Source organism: Dermochelys coriacea, chromosome 2 (genome assembly GCF_009764565.3).
Source record: "Dermochelys coriacea isolate rDerCor1 chromosome 2, rDerCor1.pri.v4, whole genome shotgun sequence".
NCBI lineage: Eukaryota > Metazoa > Chordata > Testudines > Dermochelyidae > Dermochelys > Dermochelys coriacea.
Window position 1 is genome coordinate 155,425,345 of NC_050069.1, and position 15,639 is coordinate 155,440,983.

At 38.9% G+C, this 15,639-nt stretch overlaps 1 protein-coding gene across 3 annotated transcripts in view; it reads left to right on the forward strand.

Annotated features, from left to right (window-relative positions):
* Nucleotides 1-15,639, forward strand: part of LOC119850571 (histone acetyltransferase KAT6A-like) — a 54,445-nt gene that overhangs the window by 23,758 nt on the left and 15,048 nt on the right. For all 3 annotated transcript variants that reach the window (XM_038388809.2, XM_043508522.1, XM_043508520.1), the window contains 3 exons: nucleotides 4,507-4,629; nucleotides 13,045-13,087; nucleotides 14,288-14,413. In XM_038388809.2, the coding sequence (XP_038244737.1) occupies nucleotides 4,507-4,629; nucleotides 13,045-13,087; nucleotides 14,288-14,413 (292 nt within the window). The remainder of the gene's footprint in view (nucleotides 1-4,506; nucleotides 4,630-13,044; nucleotides 13,088-14,287; nucleotides 14,414-15,639) is intronic.

Genomic DNA, 15,639 nt, shown 5'->3' on the forward strand with positions numbered 1-15,639 from the left:
TGGCTGTCAGAAAGCAGTCTGACATTAAAGGATGATCTGTGAAGTTGGGCTGCTCAGATTCCTGCTGGGGGATGTGAGATACATTGAGAGCCACTCTTCTTGTTGGCAGGGCAATCTTAAAAGCAATACATGCAGTGTAAATACAATAGGAAGATATATATATATATATATATATATACACACACACAGAGAACATGAAAAAATGGGTGTTGCCATACTAACTGATAGGTTTCAGAGTAGCAGCTGTGTTAGTCTGTATCTGCAAAAAGAAAAGGAGTACTTGTGCCTCCTTAGAGACTAACAAATTTATTTGAGCGTAAGCTTTCATGAGCTACAGCTCACTTCATCGGATGCTTACAGTGAAAAATACAGTGGGGAGAGCTTCCTCAGCTCTTGTCCCCTAATGCCCCTACTCTACTTGCGCTACATTGATGACATCTTCATCATCTGGACCCATGGAAAAGAAGCCCTTGAGGAATTCCACCATGATTTCAACAATTTCCATCCCACTATCAACCTCAGCGGGGACCGGTCCACACAAAAGATCCACTTCCTGGACACTACAGTGCTAATAAGCGATGGTCACATAAACACCACCCTATAACGGAAACCTACTGACCGCTATTCTTACCTACATACCTCCAGCTTTCATCCAGACCGCACCACAGGATCCATTGTCTACAGTCAAGCTCTACAATACAACCGCATTTGCTCCAACCACTGAGACACAGACAAACACCTACAAGATCTCTATCAAGCGTTTTTACAACTACAGTACCCACCTGCTGAAGTGAAGAAACAGATTGACAGAGCCAGAAGAGTACCCAGAAGTCACCTACTACAAGACAGATCCAACAAAGAAAATAACAGAACGCCAATATCCGTCACCTTCAGCCCCCAATTAAAACCTTTCCAGCGCATCATCAAGGATCTACAACCTATCCTGAAGGACGATCCATCACTCTCACAGATCTTGGGAGACAGCCCAGTCCTTGCTTACAGACAGCCCTCCAACCTGAAGCAAATACTCACCAGCAACCACACACTACACAACAAAACCACTAACCCAGGAACCTATCCTTGCAACAAAGTCTGTTGCCAACTGTGTCCACATATCTATTCAGGGGACACCATCATAGGGGTCTAATCACATCAGCCACACTATCAGAGGCTGGTTCACCTGCACATCTACAAATGTGATATATGCCATCATGTGCCAGCAATGCCTCTCTGCCATGTACATTGGTCAAACTGGACAGTCTCTACGTAAAAGAATAAATGGACATATATCAGATGTCAAGAATTATAATGTTCAAAAACCAGTTGGAGAACACTTCAGTCTCTCTGGTCACTCGATTACAGACCTAAAAGTCGCAATGTTTCAACAAAAAAATTTCAAAAACAGACTCCAACGAGAGACTGCTGAATTGGAATTAATTTGCAAACTGGACATCATTAACTTAGGCTTGAATAAAGACTGGGAGTGGATGTGTCATTACACAAAGTAAAACTATTTCCCCATGTTTATTCCCCCCTTTCTGCCCCCCACTGTTCCTCACACATTCTTGTCAACTGCTGGAAATGGCCCACCTTGATTATCACTACAAAAGGTTTTTTTTCTCTCCTGCTGGTAATAGCTCACCTTAACTGATGAGTCTCGTTACAGTTGGTATGGGAACACCCATTTTTTCATGTTCTCTGTGTGTATATATATCTTCCTACTGTATTTTACATTGCATGCATCCGATGTAATGGGTTTTAGCCCACGAAAGCTTGTGCCCAAATAAATTTGTTAGTCTGTAATGTGCCACAAGTACTCCTTGTTTTTTTTTTTTTTTTTTTTTTGCTGATACAGACTAACACGGCTACCACTCTGAAATTTTAGAAGGGTTATTTTGGCTTTCTATGGATTCATGACATGTTCTCAATGGTGGAATGACATTCTCAGAACTGTCTTTCTGGCTATTTCCTTAACATAAAATATTTAAGGAGTACTGGCTTATTATTCAAGTTACCATGAACCCTTCCCACCATTTAGGGTTAACCTTGGGGCAGATAACCTAGACAGTTGTTCCTAGTAAAATCATAATAAAAGACTTAAAGATTGATTACTGTGGTCCTTTGTGGATGGGAGAACACAACTACTGAATGATGGAATGGAAAGTTTGATGTACAAAATACAGAGTATTTAAGCAGAAAATAATTCCAAAGTCAGGTTGGATTGATTTTAAATCAATTTTTACAGTGATTTAAATCAGTAAACAGGAAATCTTGATTTAAATAATTGATTTAAATTATTATTTGCATTTATACTTTTTTATTGTTTTCCACCTAAAGAAAGATTGATTCCTATAGGTTGGTAACCATTAAAGCATGTTGATTTGTAACCAATCATTCACACTAAACTTTTTTCTAATCAGGAGGATACACTATATTTATTTAAGTAATTACATAGCTTGATTTATGTTTATTCAGATCCAGTTATTCAAATTGTTTTTACATTTTATTATGTTAGAAAATGGCGAATGTTGCATTTCTGATTCACTAGATGATTAATTTATGTGTAATTGATGTCAAGCTCTATTTGGATGGAAATTCAAGTTTAATTAAAATGCACAAAACAAGCATTTACATTTTTTCTTAAACTATTTTTAATACGCTGGATAAATAAGAGAAAAAAGTTTATCAATATATGCTTTGCATTTCAAACTAACATTTATTACAGTATTATCTGTAGTATTTAGTGAATTGAACTAATTTTCTGGTCATCATGTCCCTCTAGATTTTTAGAACTAGTAGATGTTATTCTCACATGCAGTTTTTATTCATTACTGCTTTTTCAGCTCCCAAATGGTTTCTTAACTTTGAACTGAATGAGTTGAATAAACTGGAATGAAGACAATATTACCTCTATAATTGCAGAAAAGACTCCTGCTCTTAAAAGCTGGTTTAGCACTTCAACAAACTCTGGTTCTAGGTGCTTAGCCAGTGACTTTTACCAGTTCACTGGTATAACTTTTTTTAAAACTTGGAACCAAACGTATTGCTTAATATTATTTTTGTATTTAATCTAAATGATTGTAATAGATTATAGTAAATTTAGGCCTTAACATAGGTTGTCAATTTCAAATTTAATTTTAAGTGTTTGTTTTTTTAAATCTTATTTATTTTAAATGCAAACATTTATTTTTTTTTTAATTATTTTTTTATCCACCATGTCCAAAACTTTTATTCTAGTCTTAAGGGTAATGCTGCCCTTAAACGCTTGGAGATGCTAGAAGAAATTAGTCTTTGTTCCAGACTTTTTCAACGAGACAAATCATGAGAATTCCACACTCTTATTAGAATTGATTTTGGAGAATTTTTGTTATCTTTGCAGGTGATTCAGAAGGAAAAAACAATTGTGTAACATAGATTTTCCCCCGCCCCCTGCTTTTTGTATATTGATAAATTGTTCAGAAATTTGGCAAAGATCTGTAAATTTCAGCACCCAAGTGAATACACTTGATAGGTGCAGTCATAATAAAGGTAATTTTGCTGCTGTGGGCATGCCTAGGGGGCAGTAGCACAATTAAAAGGTTTATGGGTTTGTTTGATGCTTTGCACTTCACAGGCTTTGCAGAATTTTCTTTCCATTGTTTAAAGTGTAGATTCTTAGTAAATCATCAATTTCTCATGGTGTAAAAATTCTGCTTTTATTATCTAAATATGTTAGAAAATAGAAAATTATAAATCCAGCTTTGTTTTCTTAAAATGTGTTGAAAAGTTCTGTTGTCCATGTGCAAATGGCTATTTTTGCCTAATTTATAATTTACCCAAATCTGAAAAGATTTTCCCAGGAAAAAGGGCAGTTATAACTTCAGGAATTTTCTCCTTTCAAATCTCTGAATTGCTATTGCTATTTTGTAAAAAGATGGTCTTTTTTTAAGGTTGGCAAAACTCTGTATTTCTCATTAAACTCATTTTCAAAAGCATATACGCTGTATTTGCTCGGACTATAAAATAATTTGAGGCAGAGACTAAGTGTGGAATATTTAGCCTGAAGGGTTATTTTTTTATTTAGATTTAAATAATAGATAGTTGAAAAAGGAGGGTTGGACATGGCAACTATAACTAGATAAAGTACTTACTGCTGTCGTATCTGAGCACCTCACAATCTTTTATCTTTATCTTCACAATGCTCTTGTAAGGTAGGGAAATATTATTATCCCCATTTTACAGATGAGGAACAGGCACAAGGTCAATGAGAAGTCTGTGGCAGAGTAGGGAATTGAATTTGGGTATCCTGACTCCAAGACTACCACTCTAACTGTTGACGTAGCTTTCCTTCACTGGTAGTCATTGCTTCTGATTTTTGCTTGTAATTACATCCAAATAGAAAAAATTAGATACTGTATTGTACATAACTGTTTGTATTGCCAGAGGGGAGAAAAAAGGATATTTGACACTGTATTTTATCATTAAGAAAGTCTGGATTAATAGAGGGGGTGGCATTTTTATTTCTAGACACAACATTATCCTGAGATAGTGGAATCTGATGAAATTAGAGGTCGAGGCTCAGAACTGAACAGAAGGCTTAAACAAGTTGCTGCAGTTATTGAAAAGAAGGAGGGAAGAAAACAAATAAAGGTAATTTAAAAAAAAAAGTTCAATGCCTACGTGTTTATAAAAAATACTGATGTCATCTTTCATTAATGGGATGGTGGACTCAACCCTCTTACTACCTTTGTAAATTACTGCTTATGTTATAAATGCTCTGTTCATTCTTAAAATGTTATTGTGGGTCCAGTTTTCTGTTGTTTACTGTTGAGCATGCAAAATCAGTTTTTATATAAGTGTATGCCCCTTCAAAAGTTCACAGAAGTTATATTAATCACCTTGTACTACACTATAACGAAAATGTATATTGGTCAGTCTTCCTTTAGCTAGTAAAATGGAGAATGGGGAGTTTCCCTGTTTCAGCAAAAGTGAGAAACATATTGTCATGAACAATAAAGATTTTACAGGAAAAAGAATCCCAGGGCACTGAAGTTTCTGCATCTTTTGCACTATTGCAATTAGGTAGCATAACTTTCACATGCTACTGTTCAAACAAAAGTATATTTTACATAGAAAATTTTACATTATTACATCTTTACATATACATCTTATTTTACATAAGAAAATTGGCTTATTCTTATCGAGGTGCTTCGATTGCTTGCAATAAATCTTCATAACTGTTGTGAAGTATCTCATGCACATGAGCAAATAGAATACAACATTCTAACCAATATTTAAATTAATGGCTATATTGTCATAATGTTGTAACGTTGCACTGTGCTTGAGTTTAGGCCAGTGACTCTCATTGAGGTACTGAAGATGTTGGGAAGATTTCCTCCCACAGTCTGTTGTTTATACCAGTGACCTCTTTGGGGAAGTAACAGGTTTCAGAGTAGCAGCCGTGTTAGTCTGTATTCGCAAAAAAGAAAAGGAGTACTTGTGGCACCTTAGAGACTAACAAATGTATTTGAGCATAAGCTTTCGTGAGCTACAGCATCCGATGAAGTGAGCTGTAGCTCACGAAAGCTTATGCTCAAATAAATTTGTTAGTCTCTAAGGTGCCACAAGTACTCCTTTTCTTTTTTGGGGAAGTAGTGGCTCCATTACTGGTGGAGATTCACTGCCTCTTTTAGGGAGGGCAAGTGTTGACTTCTCTTAAGAAAACTGTTGCAGGTTTTTACCCAGGAAACCAACTATTTTTGGTTAATTATAGGTCAGTAGTACCTCTTTCATTTCTGGGTATAATCATAGAGAAGGTAGTGGTAAGACAATGCTAAGTACCTAGATACCTTGTATCTTGCCACAGACCTGGCAATGGGACATAATCAACACTGGTAGCATTAGTAGATGATCTCTTCTTGGTGCTGAATTAAAAGCATGCTGTGCATGCTGATATTGTTAGGTCTACCAGCAGCCTTTGGTACAGTTCTTTCCTTGCAGAGTGATCCTAGAGACTGGCGCGAGGCAATGGTTCCTACATCCGAAGGGCACTGTTTTATGGAGTTCCATATGATTCCATCTTGTCTCCTCTTCTGTTCAACATGTATATGGGGCTGCTAAGAAGATTAATGAAGAAGTCTGTCCTATTATGTATTCAGTATGCTGATGACACTGAGCTGCTTGTATCCATTCCACTTGATCCAGCCAGTGCTAAAAAATGTCTAGCTTGGTGTTTCAGAGAAATTGGGTAATGGATGACTGCAAGGTGGCTGAAATTCAGTCCAGACAGTTCAGACTGAGGTGATGCTGGTAGATTGGGGGAAGCACCTTTGTGACATCTCAATCTGGGGTGATATTGGATCCACTTTTGCTGTTGGAGGATCACATTGCAGCAGTGTACAAGAATGTTTTTGTCATCAGTCTGGCCAGGTGATTGCAGTTGTTTTGTCTTGGATGTGTACCTTGCTACTTTACTACTTGCCTTTGTCACCTTGAAACTTCATTATTGCAGTGTACTCTGTGTGGGGCTACACCTTAAATCTATCTTAAACTAACTTAAACTGGTTCAGAATGCCGCAGCCTGCTTGTTAAGTAGTACTTCTTGATGGCAGCATCTGTTAACAATTCTCCAAAATTTGCATTGGTAGTCTGTTGGTTTTCAGATGGAGTTTTAAGGTGTGGGGTGATATAAACTGCGTTGGACTTGCCTCATTGAGAGAGACAACCTTTCTCCCTGTGCAATACTGTCACAGTTGTGATCAGCACAGGAGCTTGATCCCCTTTTTTTTATGAAAGGCAAAGGGATGCTGGCGCCTTTCCTTTGAAATGTTCTACTCCCCAGGTTCTGAAGAAGTGTGACTTTGTTGGCCTGGTGGGCATGCTGCAAAACCCATCTATTTGAAGAACCTTTGGTGGAGGCAGTTGAGGGTGGAATTTGTCTTTGGAAGTGTGGCGCATGTTTTAAGCTGCATTGGTCACATGACCTGTGATTAAATGAGGTGTGGTATGGTTGTGGGATGAAATACTGCTTTAGTTGATTTTTACTTTATAGCTCCTACAGTCTAGAGTTTTTAAATATAGGCACCCAGAATTTTGTATGAGAGTCCTCTGGTGTGGAGTCCAAAATCTAAAGAAATAATGCAGGAACTGCTTTCAGTAAGATTAGAGGTGAACAGAAATGGGATATGTTTGCATATGTGATATTAAAATGTTTGCATGCAAATCCCTGATTTGCCACATGTCTGTCTAGCCACATGCATGCATAAATCACAGATTTACACATATCCATTCAGCAAATGCGTGCTACGAACTTACTGAAAATTAGTCCGCACTGTTAGTGGTATCCATGAAGAGCTGATTTGGTCTGAAAAGTAAATCATTGCATCAGTTAACCTTATTTCGACAAGCAAAGAGGGAATAAAAGGAATAATTCATTGAATCCTCAATTTGAGTTGCTCTTGTTTCTAATTGTTGACTTTCCCCTGTAAAATGTCTTACTGAAACTGTAACGTAGAAAATGTTTTTATGTATGGAATTTTGCTGGAAAGAGCACAACTGCCAAGTTGTTTTCATGCAGGCATACTTAATCCAGTTCATTTAGAGACTCTAGATTGTACATTTTATGTCTAATTCTTCTTATCCTTCAAGTGGTGTCTACATTTGCCCTCTCACAGAATGCACTGGCTGCCTGCGGCTCAGATGGTGAAACTTAACTAGCAGTGTCCGTTGGAGTGCTCATGTGCCTGGCCATGCCTTGCCCCAGCCCTGTTCCTGAATAGTCTAGGGGTGAGGTTATAAAAGGGGGTGTGGTATTTCAACCACCAGCTGTGAGATAGAGAACCGCTCCAGACTTTGTGCCTCGATCTTACCATTAGATAGTGCTTAGTTACTTACTAATTGTTAATTTTAGATGGAAGTTATGTTTTAGAGTTACTAAGAATAAGTTTTACAATATCAGTAAGTAAGTTAGGAGATAGTATAGTAGTGTTGAGGCTTTGGCTCTGGCCTGTGATTATGGCAGATCCAAAGGTCAAGAAACACGTTTTAAACAGTGTGCCTCCTGCTCTTCAGTTTTCTGAACATTGGATGTGCATGCATTGTTCCATGCTGCCTCAGAGAAGGACATTTGACTTCCAGATGTGCTATCTGCAGCACTTTTACCTTGAGAACTAAGAAAGACAGATAAAATAGTCTGCAAGCAGTACTCCTTCAAGAGGAGCTTGCAAGTGGAGCTTACTTGATTAGATAATATGATTGACACCAAAAACTGGCATAGACCAGCCTTGTCATGAGATGTATTGAGGGACAAGGCTAAACATCATATTAGATGTCTTCATTGACACCCCGTGCTTCCACCTCCCATCATTGGCTCAGACTTGTAAGAAGTTCCTTAGACAAGATCCTAAGCTTAGGCATCAAAAATCTAGGAAAAGAGAGATTTCAGTGGAAAAGGACTTTGTGAGAAAAGCCAATCTACAAATTAGAATCTCCTCTGAATCTGTTATGTTGAAACTGAATAGCGCACCATTGCATAAAAACTGGAAATACAGCTGAGTCCACACAGCATCACCAGATCCAGATATAATCCCAGCTTCCAGGGACTTGGATCCGATGATGAAATTAAAAGATTCAAAGGACCTGGTTGTCAAGACAGAAGGAGGCATGGAAGGTGATCTTGGATTCTTGGATTCAGTCCTCTTATGCAACTATCTATCATGGTACAAGTGTAAATTCATCACTCAGATCTGATGGTGCCTCCCTGATGGGATCCAGAGAATGAAGAACTTCAGAAGAAAAGGAGCTCACCAGAACAGACTGTAGCAGAGAAAAGGAGTGTAGAGGAACGGTATGCGATGCCTCCCCTTCCACTTCCCAAAATGCCATCAGTTCCCCTAGCAAGCTTCTCTGTCTGATATTGGGTCCGCTGTTCTCTTCTCTGTTCCTAATCAGATTGGCATTGGATCAAAGACCTGATGACAGATCAGAGCAACAGGTATTTTCCTTATTTTGCTTACTAATTAGTAGAAAGTATTTGGGTTCTCAGCCATTTCCAGCAGACCTTTATGGTGTACCGTACGATGGTCTGGACCATAACATAGACTTACAGACATTATTGGAGAATGATCCCGGGGCCTAGATGGTTGTATTGCACAGTTCCATGTTGCTTACAGGATTTGCAGCACAAGATACAGTGAGAAACTCCTTTTACATCTACCAATAAGAGGATGTTGGCTCCATTGACATTAAGCAAGGAAGGAGCAATCTCTGCTCCTTCACATCACATGCTCTGCTGTGGTGCATGATTCTTTGTCAGAGGAAGACCAAGTCTCTCTCCAGGATTTTCATGAACTGAATCCTGAGACAGACATTCAGACATCTCCAGGTGAGAATGTAGGTGGTCTTGTCAGTGGCTTTTCCACTGGAGAATGTAATAAGGAGCTGGTTCAGAGAATGGCGTCTACACTTAAACTACCAACCACTTTGGTGGAAGAAACTGCAACCCAGTCTCTGATATCTGGTTCTCACTCTTCTGTAAAACATCATTACCAATTCTAGATGGACTTCTTCAGCTTATTAAATTAATGTAGGAAAATCCTTTATCAGTTCAACCAACATCCAAGAAGGCAGACACATTATAATTTACCCCAGGAGGGGTTTTTATTTTCATACTCGCCTTTCTCCAAATTCCTTGAAATTAGACGTGGCTTAGATCAGTCTACTCCCTGAGGGAGACTGGAGGAAAATGGATGTCCTATGAAGGAAGATTTTTCTCCCCTTCTGCATTGAGCTTCAGAGTTGCAAATTATTGGGCTATTATAGCTTGTTAGTGATAGTTTCTCTGGGAAATGATGTTGGCTTTTATTTTAGTGTTACTAGTGGAACAAAAGAAACTTGCTGATGCCATTGTCACAGAAGGACAGCAAGTATCAAAGCTTGCTGTGAGGGCATCTTCTGATTCCTGAAACTCTGCAGGCAGGGCTGTAGCAGCTGTCACTTCTCCCCAAAGATATGCATGGCTCAAATCATCAGGTTTACCCCCAAAAACTAAAGCCAAATTGAACGTCCTTCCCCTTGAGGAAGAAAGTTTGTTTAGTACCAGGACAGATAAGATTCTGGAGAAGAGCAAAGAAACAAGGTGTTCAGCAATATCTTTGGGCATTTATCAGCCACCCAAGAGAAGACCAGGAGTATTTAGGTATCAAAGACAATACTCTTTCTTACCTGCTTGTCCAACACAGAGAAGACATTATTACTAGCTGCAATATCGTCAACAATCTCAACAAAGGAGGATTAATTTCAAACCCAGGTTTAAAGGCAAAACCAAATATCTTTGGCAACTACAACATGAAACCTTAGGCCACACATCTGACACATTGTGTCACAGTACTCAAGCAGTCTTACTTCCCCTTCCCTTGAAGACTGTGACTGACATTATTTCCATTGTTGGGCTTCCATAAGCACAGACAGATAGATCTTAAAAATTATTGCCAGTGGGTATTCAAAAATCTTCCCTTTTCCAATCCACCCTCCCAGTTTCTGTTCAGGAACCCCTCCAACAATAACTTGTTAAGATCAGAGGTTCTGGCTCTAATCAAAATAGGAGTTGTAGAACAGGTTTTCAGTGGCTACAGAGGCAGGGGTTTCTTTACCTTTGCTTCTATTATTCCTTTCCTTTCTCCAAAAGATTGGTTTGCAGCCCTTGATTTGAAAAACATCTATTTTCACATCACCATAAGAAACACACATATCACAAATCTCTTCAATTCGTAGTGGAGGAGGCCCATTTCCACAAGCACCCTTTTAAACTTTTTTCCCCCCAGCAGATTGTGCAACCGGTAGCCAATCATGCTCTCCGATGGGAAATTTAAAAAAACAAAAATAGCAGAAGCCACACCCCCGGAAAAGCCCCCAAACAAGCAACATGCTACTTAAAGAAATGAATAGGCAATTACATATACAAAGAAGCCAATATATGCTTGCTGGGAGCGAGTTAGGCAATGTATTCACAAAATGTTTGTCAGCAGTAGCAACTCATCTCAGGGGAGACAGTATTCATGCATTCCCTTATGTCGATGATTGAAGGATCATCTTTCCAAAGCTGTCAATTGCACATGTACCCTTTAGATTTCATGATAAACCAGAATAAATCACTTTTATGACCTTTTCAGAGAATTCACTTCATAGGAATCATCTTGGACTCACAGATAAACAGAGTACTATTACCATAGGGTGGATTCCAGTGTATGACATCCTCCATAGAAACTTTTCCCCAGGTACCCTCTCAAATTGTACTCTTATCTCAAATTTATGGGAATGGTAGCTTCTACAACATATGTCACCCCATTTGCTTGTTTCAAATTAAGAATAATACAGCACTGGTTATCGGCCAATTAGAGATAATATGAACTGAAAACTTCTCATTCCCAGACACGTGTTGTTGTTCCTAGATTGGTGAATCCAAGCCCCAGAATGTCTGCTGGGGTGTACCATTCAGCCCTCCTCTTCTATCTTAACAGTGACTATAGATGTATCCTATATAGTTTGGCATACTCAATGCAGCAAGCTCATGGCTCGAGGATGTAAGAATTCCCTGAAGAAAAGGTTGCATTTAAACTAACTGGAATGCAGAGCAATTCAATGTGTGGAAGATGAGGCATGAATGCTTTCAGTTTCCAAAGTAGTTCAGGTGACCACAGACAATACCTCTGGAATGTTTTACTTGAAGAAGCAAGGAGGTGCACACTCTTCTCAACTATGTCAAGAGATGATGAGGTTGTGGAATGATGCGTCCTCCATAAGATATATCCCATAGTATTATACCTAGCTCAGAAGAACAACAATCTGGCAGACCAGTTAAGGAGAGCTCAAATGGACAATCATGTGATACCGGAAATATTCACATGTTGGGGCCAGCACAGTTAGACCTCATTGCATCTGTTGATAAATTGAAGTCAGTTGCTTGACTGCACTTTAGTTTATTTTGAAATATACTCAAGAGATCAAATAACCAGTGCAAATCAGGTTTATTAATATGGTACAGGAAAGAGGTTCTATATGATACCCGTCTCTGAAGAGCAGTCCAGTGCAGTCAGTGCTGTTACATTTGCCTTGAACAGAAGGTGCTGTCCTCAAAGTTATACCTCTAAAGCCATCTTTTTATACTTTGTTTACCAGTGAAAGGTACCATATTTGTAATTTGAAATTAGAGTATAACATAGTCTTAAGTATAACATAGAATTGAGCAAGTTGTGGGTAGGAGCTGAAGTCCCTTGAACATTCAGGAATGGATAGGCGATGGGAGAAGGGGTGCGTGAATGCTCTAATGGACGCTGTTGATTAGAGAGACAAGGTGAGTGAAATACTATCTTTTATTGGACCAACTTTGTTGGTCAGTGAGATGAGCTTTTGAGCTTACACACAGCTCTTATTCAGAAGAGCTCTGTGTAAGTTTGAAAGCTTGTCTCTCTAACCAACAGAAGTTGGCTCAATAAAAGATATTACTTCACCCACCTTGTCTGTCTAATATCCTGGGACCAACATGGCTATAACACTGAATACTGCTAATTAGATTCCTCCATCTGAGCTGCATATGGCTGGTGCATCCCATAAAGGGAATATGTGGAGTCCATCTCTAAGAACTCTGGTTACAAGTAGGTAACCTTCATTTGTATGAGCATAGCAGTAAGTAATTCTTTATTTTGTGGGAGATATCTGTGTCTCCTTTAGGATTCTCTGCTGTTCCTGCACCTTGTTGTTGTAGGAAATAAGTTTAAAAAGCAAGGCAGGTGCACAAATCACTTAAATCCACAGGTTTGTTTACTGTGAGTCTAATACCTGCATCTGCTTTCCCTAGTTTTCCTACCTCCAGCATGTATGCATTGCAATGGGAAATACATAACTGGTATCCTGAGAGCTAGACTTCAGTTTGGATCTGCTGTCAGGGATGGTAAATGCACTGACAACGTCTCTTTAAGAATAAATATTTTAATTAGGTTGGTTAGTTAGATGTTTAACCAAATGTGTGTATAAAAAGGTTTTGCTAACATAAATGGGCTTTATGTTTAGGTTGTAACGGATCCTCCTGTTATGAAGAGAAAATGGCAAGAATGTAAGTGTTCTCTGTATGTTTATATAAGATTAAATCCTTCAATCTTGACTTGGGTGCAAGGTCTATTGACTTCAAAGGGAGTTTTGCCTGAGCATGCACTGCTAGCGTTGTTTGGTAGTTTGGAATGTGTTACTGTTGTTTGCTACATGTCTAGACTTGCGAGATGCTGAGTGAAAAACCAACATAAGCAAAATTGAAAATAGGACACTGTTATTCCAAAATAAGTGTTCACACACAGACTTGTACAGAAATAACAAAAGGTATGAATTAAAACCAGTTCAGTTATTTTGATGCAAGTTTGTGTGGAGACCAGAATTTAGAGTAGTTGAGCAAGAAGAGCAGTTGTATATAGGGGACCTAATAGTCACTTTTAGCCTATTGAGGAAAAAGTTATCCACTGGAAATCCAGATAAACATGGATTAATGTCAGTCTAGATCAAGGGCTCTCAAGCTTTTTCATAGTGTGAACTACTGCTTAACAGAGACTCTCATGGATTGCCTCTTGTCTGATAATGATAGCATGGACTTCCTTCCTTCCTTACTGCATTTGCAAAAAAATCCTTGGAGCAACTTGAGCAATTACAGTTATTTTGCCATATAAGCATCTGTCTTCTACTGCAATTTAACAAGTGGAGACTATGAGGAGAGCCAGCACCATGTGGCCTGTCAGCTCTTCATATTACCAGTAAATGTAATTGGCTACAGACAACAGTTTGGCCACAAATTGATTGGCCACAGACAACAAGTTTGGGAACCACTGTTTTAGGTTTCTAGTCTCTTAAGGTCTGTGAGTTTTTGGTTAGTGTGTTTGTCCATTTTGTCTACTTGATTCAGCAGAAACCAAAATATCATCAGCCTAGATTCCAACCAAAGATTACATACAGGGTTGCTTGGCTGAAACTATTGAATTTTTAAATGCACAAGGAGTGTTGTTAGCTTGATAAGGGTGTTTTGTTTTTGGTTTTTTTTACTGAATTTAAAGATTACACAAACTATACAGTGGTGTAAATAAGAATGTTTAGCAATTTATTAATAAGTATGTAAAAATAAGTTGTGTAACAAAGGAAGAAATGTATTTAGCTGAAACACTTTAAATGTATCTTTAGATACTTACAAATGAGCAACTTTGAACCTTCCCTAATAAACAGAAAATGTTAATCTATGTGCATTTCAGGCATGTTTTTCTTGACTACCTTACAGATGGCTACCATTCAAAAGCTAAGGTTCAACGTGTGTATGCTTCAACTAGCAATGAAGGAAAGGCAGAAAGTGATGGTGATAAGGATAAACTGGTCACAGATTCTACTCAAAGTCTACCTTTTCAAGGTCAGAGATTTAAGCATGTTTTTAAAAATAACTTTATAACCTTTGTAAATTCATACCACTTATGGGATATATAGCTTGGCTTGGAAGGATTAGATTTTTGATAAATGTCAGTGAATGTTGATTTCACCACATACACAAACTGACGAAAAATATTTTGATCTATAACAATTGAAATTTACAGATAGACTAAGTAAGAAAAATGTTGCTCGAAAACTTGTTTGATTTAAGGATTTTTATTTTGTATGCTTTGACGTGTGATGTTTGCCAATTGGTGTTTTAAAGGTTAAACTCTAACTAAAGGGGAAGGGCATATAACTGGCCTCCGGGCAGCAAAGTTCAAAACAGTGACTAGAGCAATCACAGTGGGGTATTATGGGACATCTCTTGGAGGCCACTAAAGTCAATGTAAGTAATGCAGTGTCTATACCAGGGGTGGGCAAACTTTTTGGCCTGAGAGCCACATCTGGGTATGGAAATTGTACAGCAGGCCATGAATGCCTGGTAGGGAGGGGGACTCTGTGGGATGTAACATGGGGGAGGGCTCTATAAGGGATGTTACTGAGGAGAGGGGACCTCATGGGATGGGGTTGGGGGGGCTCTACAGGGCCAGTACTGGAGACTCCTAGGGGCCAGGCCAGCAATGACACCAAGGCGGCCGTGCCAGGCACTGCCACGGGCGGAGGCACCGTAGCTGGGATGGGTACGGCCCCTGAGTGGTTTTGAGGATCTCGAGGGTGGTGCCGTAAGGGGGATTGAGCATGATAAAAACGTCTGAGAGGTCGGAAGCAGCCCATGGACCATAGTTTGTCGACCCCAGTCTACACTGACGCTGCATCATTCTAACTACGTCGACCTAAGTGCTATGCCTCTCGTGGAGGTGGAGTTAAGTTGGCGTACCGGGCAAGTTACATCATTGGGAGAGACATTTTGGTGTAGCGCTCACAGAGTTAGGCAAGGCAGCTTACATGGATCTAACTCTTTAGTGTGGATCAGGCCTTAGACTGAATATCAGGACCTCTTCCTAATAGTGACATCGGCTACTCTGTAGAAGAGTGTTCAAAGGGAAGTTGTAGAAGCCTTATTCCTTGTAATTGAAAACTAGATGGCACAAAGCACTGGTGAATATACTGTAGCAAACAATCCTTCATTGACAAGGGACTGTATACCTCAAGAAGTTTTTTCTATCTCTAATTTCAGTGGTTCAAGGAGTTGTATATTCAGTGGCC